General features: G+C 45.0%; 1 protein-coding gene across 1 annotated transcript in view; it reads right to left on the bottom strand.

The window, feature by feature from the left end:
* Positions 1–471: 471 nt before the first annotated feature.
* The window catches only part of ankfn1b (ankyrin repeat and fibronectin type III domain containing 1b), an 84914-nt gene continuing 76785 nt past the window's right edge, over positions 472–8600 (bottom strand). The window contains exons 12-19 of the mRNA XM_010786395.1: positions 8035–8250; positions 6824–6990; positions 6164–6314; positions 4614–4782; positions 4309–4475; positions 3983–4190; positions 1861–2576; positions 472–1295 (exon numbers count right to left, since the gene is read on the bottom strand). Of these exons, the coding sequence (XP_010784697.1) occupies positions 993–1295; positions 1861–2576; positions 3983–4190; positions 4309–4475; positions 4614–4782; positions 6164–6314; positions 6824–6990; positions 8035–8250 (2097 nt within the window). The 3' untranslated portion in view covers positions 472–992. The remainder of the gene's footprint in view (positions 1296–1860; positions 2577–3982; positions 4191–4308; positions 4476–4613; positions 4783–6163; positions 6315–6823; positions 6991–8034; positions 8251–8600) is intronic.

Below are 8600 nucleotides of genomic sequence, written 5' to 3'. Positions count from 1 at the left end.
GTGGGAATACCACTGAACCAAACACAACGAAAACACTACACTGGTTAACTTTTAGCACAGCGTGAACTACAGTACTTCAGATCAGCACAACTCTGGAAGGCTGACATGCTTTTTTTTCGACCCATCTATTAGAAAAAAACAACAAAAAAAAAGAGTCAAGTATTGCTTTTGTTTTGTCTGGGGTGGAAATCCAAATGAGCTGGTTTAGTGTTAGCTACACTACGACTGAGTCTACTATACAGAGGGCTGCGAGAAGAAGCGCGCCAGGTTTCTGAAACACGCAGCGTCAGCCCTCCTCCTCCTCCTCCTCCTCCTCTCTCACTCTTCATCAAGCTCACTTTTCATTGCTTGGCTGCTTTGCTACCAGACAGTGGCCAAAAGCAGTTGAGTGACAGGCTGACGGGCCAAATCGTTGAAAGCGTTTGCACCGTTTAAGACGCCAGCCCCCCCCCACCCACCCTCTGGTCCGGGTCCAGCGCCCACATCCTGGGGACATGTTGCCAGGCGGCTGCAGGCGACAGCTCTTTGGGAATGACACAATGAGAGAGTTCATAGAAAAATCTGTGTCCGCGTGTGGCTGCAACGATGACGCTGCCCACTTTCTGTTGGCAACGCCTCCATGTGCCGTCGTCAATCGTGCCAGAAGTCAAAGTGACGCTCCATTAATCTCGTCCGCCATCACAATCTTTTCCCAAATGATCCTTGACAGCGCTGAAACTATTTTCTCTTTGTTCTATTTTGCTATTGTTCATTTGGTGTCCATATGAGGGTCTTTGAAAAAAAGTTCAGACATACAGTACTTCCATAGAAACTTCTCCGATGACAAGCACACAGCAGTAGTATGACATATTATAGCTGCAGTTGTGGATGATTACACCACAGTGGGACAAAATATCGTAGGCCTGTTTGTACAAATGTAACAGTTCCTTCATTTTTATACACATTTATCCCAAGAGAATGTAAAGGTCTTGAGTGTCTCTCTCCTGGAAGTGTCAGACTGTAGTGGCCCGGCTTTGTGTGAGCGCTAGTGGTGAATACTCCTTTATACGGACGCACAGTTTTCCCCTCAGCCAGGGGTTCTGCAGCTCCAGGGGACAGAAATCATCCTGAAGCCACTTTTCTCTGTTGTCCACCACCAGCACGAGGCCAAAGTGCTTTATCTGTTCGGGGCTGTAGTACACACACGGCTCCTGTTCCCCCCCGCTGCTGCCGAGCATGCGCCGCGACACCACGTTCATCTCCTGCACCACCAGCTGCACCATCTCCCGCGCCGGCGTCCCTGGAGTCACACAGAGCTGGAACACAGGAAGGAAAGATATCGTTCAGCGCTACAGACTACAGCTGGACTATATCAAGATGATATATTGTATTGTGAAATATATGGTGAGTAGAGGGCATTCATATCGCGCTTTCTTCCTCAAAGCACCTTTACCTATGCAACTCAGCATTCACACCCATTCAGACAGAGGCAGGAGTGCCATACAAGGGGCCATTGCTTAAGGCCCATGGCCGTCCCATCGTGAGCAACTTGGGTAAACTATCTTGCCAAAGGGTTGAACCCCCAACCAACCGATTGGTAAACGGCTACATCACTTTACTGTAAACGAGCTTTTAAAACCAGGAAACTCTTACAATATCCAGAATGTAAGTGGATAACTTGGATATTGTAAGAGTTTCCTGGTTTTAAAAGCTCGTTTACAGTAAAGTGATTTTCTGAACCGTTCCGGTCGTCAGTGCGTGAATACTTTGTGAAATAATCAATCTTCAACCCTACAGTATCCTAAAGATGCCAAGGTATTTGGTCATGAATATTGTTATCTATGATAATCTTCTTATCACCCAGCCCCAACACAAATATACCTTAACACTGGTCTCCTTGGGCAGGCCTGTGTGATACTGCGGGTAAACTTTGAGCGTGGCGTGGCAGCCTTTCCTGAGGGAGGCCGGCGACAGCGAGGAGAGTCTCTGCGTGCCGCTGTCTTGCGATAACGTACGCGCCGGTGGAAGATGCGGGAGGCAGCGCTCAGCCGGGCAACAGCGATCCACAGACGATGGCCGGTGACATCTCCTCTGCGGCGAGGTGGAGGGCGAGGGGCAGGAGCTGTGGTAGGAGTAAGGCTGGTGGGCGGAGGGGAACTCCAGGCTGCTGGTCCTCACACAGAAGGCCTGCCTCTTCTCTGTGATGTGCAGCAGCTCGATCTGCCGGCTGGGCAGGATGAAGTCGCTGTCGAACAGCTCGGGGCCGCCCCTCCGCCTCTCCCCGCCACATCGCCCTCCTCCTCCGCACCGCTCGCCGTCCCTCCCGTGCTGCGGCTCGGAGGCCTGAAGGACGTCTGGAGTGGAGTCTCTCAGCGCCCCACTGCCCCGTCCCCCGCCACCGAGACACCCCCCACCTCCTGAGCTGCTGCCGTCGCTACGCAGGAACCCGCGAGGCTCCAGCGGCGCGGAGGAGGAGAGCGGGGAGGCCGGCAGCAGATCCAGCTCCCGGGGACTCTGAGCACGGCTGGAGTCGTAGTCACTGTCGGTGGTGAGGAAGACCTCAGAGGAGCCCTCTTCATCTGATAGACCAGCAAAATCTGCAGAATGGGAGAATCAATGACTCAGGTTCTAACCCACAGGCCATAAGACTGCTCAACACTTGAGCTCTGTTAAGTGCCCCGATAAACATTCCCGCAATAAACCGTATTTCATTTTGTTTTAATTTACATTATTTAATTTCATATTCTGTTCTTCTACATATCCTATATTATATTGACATGTATACAGTATACACTTTTTGCACTACTTTTTATTTTGTATTTTATTATACACTGAACAAAAATATAAATGCAACACTTTTGTTTTTGCTCCCATTTTTCATGAGATGAACTCAAAGATCTAAAACATTTTCTATAACCACAAAATAACCATTTCTCTCAAATATTGTTCACAAATCTGAAAAAATCTGTGATAGTGAGCACTTCTCCTTTGCCGAGATAATCCATCCCACCTCACAGGTGTGGCATATCAAGATGCTGATTAGACAGCATGATTATTGCACAGGTGTGCCTTAGGCTGGCCACAATAAAAGGCCACTCTGAAACGTGCAGTTTGCTTTATTGGGGGGGTCTGGGGGGGTCCGAAAACCCTAGGGTTAAACCCTAACCCTAACCCTAACATGTTTGGGATGCTCTGGATCTGCGTATACGACAGCGTGTTCCTGCCAATATCCAGCAACTTCGCACAGCCTCAGGGTCTGGGGGGGTCCGAAAACCAGTCAGTATCTGGTGTGACCACCGTTTGCCTCACACAGTGCAACACATCTCCTTCGCATAGAGTGGATCAGGTTGTTGATTGTGGCCTGTGGAATGTTGGTCCACTCCTCTTCAATGGCTGTGCGAAGTTGCTGGATATTGGCAGGAACTGGAACACGCTGTCGTATACGCCGATCCAGAGCATCCCAAACATGCTCAATGGGTGACATGTTAGGGTTAGGGTTTAACCCTACTGGTTTTCGGACCCCCCCAGACCTCCCCAATAAAGCAAAACTGCACGTTTCAGAGTGGCCTTTTATTGTGGCCAGCCTAAGGCACACCTGTGCAATAATCATGCTGTCTAATCAGCATCTTGATATGCCACACCTGTGAGGTGGGATGGATTATCTCAGCAAAGGAGAAGTGCTCACTATCACAGATTTTTTCAGATTTGTGAACAATATTTGAGAGAAATGGTTATTTTGTGTATGTAGAACATGTTTTAGATCTTTGAGATCATCTCATGAAAAATGGGAGCAAAAACAAAAGTGTTGCATTTATATTTTTGTTCAGTGTATGTTGCATTGTTGGAGGAGCTCAGGTCAGAAGAATTTCATTGCCATTTCTACACTGTAGCTTCTGTGCATATGACAATACAACCTTTGAATCTGAATAACATCCTATATTAATAACACTATCATATTACCGCACAATTCTAAATGTTTTTGTTGCCAGATGTGGATTCTGACCTGAGTGCTTGTGGCAGGGTTCGGGTGAAGGCATCGGGGAGGGCAGGAAGTCGGCCTGAGAGGAGGTGGAGGGAGGTTTCTCAGGGAGCACTTCCTTGGAGAAGTCAATGATCCAACTTATGGAGATGCCCCCTGTGGGCTGCTTGTAGCGAGCGTACTGCAGAGCATCCATGATCCACCTCGCATCCCGCCACACTTCCTCCATTTCCTGTTCAACAACACCATAGTAGTTCAGCTCAGTAACAAATATCGATCTCCAGGACAAATATTATTACATAACAAAAGGTGCAGCTGTGTAAAACGTTTTTAAATTCCAGCTGTGTTACCTGAATGTGTTCCTGGACCTGCTGGTGTTTCTTCTTGGCAGAATGCAGCTCAGTCTCAGAGAAGGCCTCCCTTAGGGCCTGCTGGGACATGAGGGACTCCAGCTCCAGCAACGCAGACACTCTGCAGTACTGGCCGATGAAACTGGGGCAATAAGCATTAAAGTGGACTGTGGGAGAAAAAGGGAATCCAACAGGAAGAAAAAGGAATGCAAAACGATGTGTCAGTAAATACGGGAGCATATAGATTTGGAAGCAGCAGTTGGTGTCAAATTTCTTATTTCTGCCAAAAAATCTGCTATACTGACCCAGTTCAAAGACCTGGAGGGGCAGGGTGAGGAAGCCGGAGCGGGGGGAGTATGGGTTGTTCTGACCAGGAACTGTGCACACTTCATCTGAAGGTGGCAGGAGGAGCAGGAAGGACACTTTCTCACCAAACTCCACCACTTCCTGGCTGTAGATACGGAATTCCTGCACCTGCACGCAGACACACAGGTTTATTGGAATGTGTATGCAACGTCCTATTTCTTCAATATTAACTTGATAAAGATAATTTTGCTGGACCAGGGTATATGCAGGAATCCTGAAGTCAGATGGAATTCCTTTTAAGACCTTTTTAAGACCCTTTCCACACATTTTAAGACCACATCGCCACTTTGAGCTTTAACCGGTTACCTTGGCAACACACTTTACCTCACATTGACTATATACAGTACTGATTGTCCTTTCTCCTTATCTTCCAACCATTTGGACGCAAACTTGCATTTCCCCATAACGATGTTGTTTAGCAACCGGCGTAAACGGAGCTTCGCGTGCTATCAAGCAGTGAGCGTGCGATGTCCTGTTCAGCTGTCCTGTCAAACCCAACGGGATGCCATAAATAAACTACACAGAATCACACTACACACCTACGCAATGATTACCTTCAGGCAGACTGTAGAATACAACCTCTTTGGACCATTTATATACTTATTGAAAACAAGCTACAAAATGTAATGTAAGGCTATTAAAATACTTTTTAATAGCCTTAATTTTCGCTAAAGATATCAACTTTTAATACTTTTTAAGACCCCACGGACAGCTCCCTTTTATGTTTCAAATTGATTTTTAAGGTCATTACAGGTTTTATTTGAAAGATAGAAGTAAAGGAGAAGTCCCTGGTATGGATCACACGCAGAGGCCACCATGAACTACATTGTTTTAGCTTAAGTATCCAGAAAGTAGAACCAGACTCGATTTGAAGAAATACAGCAACTGCATGGTTTGCTGTAATAAGGGGTTATTGCATATCTCTATTACACTGTTGGGCTTTTTTTTTAAGAAGGTCAAGCGTAAAACAATCGTACTGCTAAATCAATGTTTGTTGTTTTTAAAACTATTTTGAAACATCCATCCCTTCTGGAACCAAATATATTGAAGCTCTAGATTTCATCAGTAATCTATGGTACATATATATATATTCATGTTCACATTCATTCAATCTTTTATGGTACAGCCGTGGCAGTGTGTGAAGTCCTTTCTGCCAGTAGGAACAGTGGGTGGTGAAAGGTTAAAGTCGATCGGACAATGATTGCCATTGTGCTGGAATTCGAACCATGTTCTTTTACAGAAATCATGTAGAATTAGTGGTCTAACCAACTGGCTGGATATCCATTGGGATCATTTTCATGGCTTTGAGTTCCTGCCTCTGTGACTTGGCTGGAAGTAATTCGAGGAGTTAAACTGGTTCCATGAAATCAGACAAAATCAGTTCACACAAAAACACATTTTTAGCATTATGGTAAAGTCTGTGAATCTTACAGCAGAAGATCATTATGTCGTTGGATAAAGATTCACACAGTTTCAGATGGACTCTGACCTGATTGCCTGGGATATTGATGTGTGCCATCAGGTCCTTGATGGCGCTGCGCACGTCCTGTAAGAGGCGATGAGGAGCGCTCTGCTCTTCATTATCCATTTCAACCGCTTCCTCCAGAGAGCTGAGAGCCTGCAGCCACTGCCACTCCTCTCTACACACACACACACACACACACACACACACACACACACACACACACACACACACACACACACGTCTATCAGTCATTGTGTTGCATGTATATTCAGCCTTCTGGTCAAAACTCATCCAAAACCCACATTATAGGAATACTTCACCCACAAAATCATCATTTGTATATCAATTACTCAACCCATGTTAGCTTGAATTCTTGAAGACAACTTTGTTTTTCTTGCATGCCTTCATGGTAAATGAACAATCAATAAACAGAGACGTTTAAGTAAATGTGGGCTGCGTTAAACAGCAGCAAAACGTTAACTAATCATCTGTTTACAAACTCTATCACAACTCCTGCAGTGTAATCAAAGTCTCATTGAACCAGTCGTGTGGTTACTACTTCCCAAACACCAGCATTGCCCAATAACTTGACTGTTTGAAACAGTTCCTAACCCTTACGCTGGTTTAGTAATTGACATACACATTTGGAGGATTCCTTAGAATGGCACACAGTATGATCCCCACCTGGACACGTTGCTGTTGTCCCGAATTTTGGTGTGACAGAGGACGTTGGGGAGCTTCTGAGGCACCAGCACTCTGATCTGCTCCACTGAGGTACACAGCTTCAGGTAGCCCAGGTATAATCCGGGGGCCAACACCTTCCTGCTCCGCCTGTGATACGCCAGCTTCTCCTGGGGACAGCAGGTACAGAGCGAGTGAGTGAGAGGATGGTATGATTGTGTGGGGATACAGATTCTAATTGTGCCTCTTTAAATAACCTCACATTCAACTAAATGATGTATTTGTATGCTTTGCTGTTGTTACTGTTTAAAAGGCTTCAGTCTAAAGTTGTTCCGACATGTTTAAAGTGGAAGTCAGCACGGCAGAATAGCCCACCAGCACATTTCTATGTATCTCATCATACAATTTGTTCATAACTGGCCACAAAACAAATATTTCAGTGAAATGTGGTTTTGCCAGGGGGTGGCTCCACCATTGTATTCTAACCACAAGGACAAACCAACTCACACTGGAGACAAAACGGCACTGCAACAATGGTATCAAGTTTATCGGGCTACATAGACAAAATCAACTTGTGGTTAGGTTCCAGATTGTGGTTGCTCTGAACAAAACAGCCACAAAGCATTTGTTACAGAACACAAAACAACAACAATTAGACAGATTACCATCAGCCCACAATGCTGAAATTCAAATGTCACTTTCCAATTTTCACTGCCTGAATGAGCAGCTTTTAAAGATAAAGTGACTGAGAGGATTAATGGATTAAAGATTTGACTTTTAATTTATTCGTTGGCAAGCTTATTCAATATGCGTCTTCACAAAGAAGGTGACAAATGGAAAAGGGGAGTCATGATGATTAATCTTTGTCCAAATAAAGAGTGTCTACATAAGCAGCACTCATAATTGGAAGCACATTGTAAATAACAGTCCTATTGTTTTGGCCGTTGTTTACTGGTTCTCCGCGAATGAGAGTTAAACAAACATTAAAGCGATACCAATAGATGAATGTTTTCCAGCGTTTTTGGGACATTTTGTTGTTGACAAAGTGCATTGCACCACGCTGTTTCATCTTGCTAAATCTCCGGGTAACACAAGAATGCAAAGAATGAGCCTGATAGAAACCACAACCGCTGCTGACAAACCCATTCCAGCAGCCTGTCTCCAAAACAAAAGCAGAAAACCAATGGCTGCGCGTCTCTTCCTGCAGGACTCACATGGAGCGTGATGAGAAGCATGTCCAGAGCGCTGGGCTCCTCGGGGGACGAGATGGACTTGCGTTGGAGCTGGAGTTTGCAGAGCTGCGTCCAGCGAACCCCGTCCAGGTTAGGAGAGGAACTCATGTCCTTCAGCAGCACCAGCAGGGCGTTACCATGCTTGTCTTTGATTGGCTCAAAATACACCTGACCGAGGTCCTGGGTTCCCAGCATTCCCTGAGGAAAGACATCAGACAATCTTATATCTTATTTTATTGATCTAACATGCTTCAATAGCAATATTTCTTTTTACGTTGGTCTTTTTTATTTATTTCTAAATCGTTTAACCTTTATTAGAATTATGGCATTTTTATTGCTATTATCTTTTTATTTGTATTTCTTTTGTACCTATATGTTCACTATGTTTTCTGGGGTTTTATATTTTATATTGTTGCATCGATTCAGTTGTCTTGTGTCTTAACTGTCAGAGAGAAACCCATTATTTATTTTATTTTATTATATTTTTTATTATCATACATTTTACCTCCTTGAACATTTTATATTTTGCTGCATGTAAAGTTCTTAAC

The sequence above is a fragment of the Notothenia coriiceps genome, unplaced genomic scaffold, assembly GCF_000735185.1.
Source record: "Notothenia coriiceps isolate Sejong01 unplaced genomic scaffold, NC01 NC01_scaffold00029158, whole genome shotgun sequence".
NCBI classification, from domain to species: domain Eukaryota; kingdom Metazoa; phylum Chordata; class Actinopteri; order Perciformes; family Nototheniidae; genus Notothenia; species Notothenia coriiceps.
Note: the sequence above shows the minus strand (reverse complement) of the source record. Positions and strands in the feature narration are given on the sequence as shown.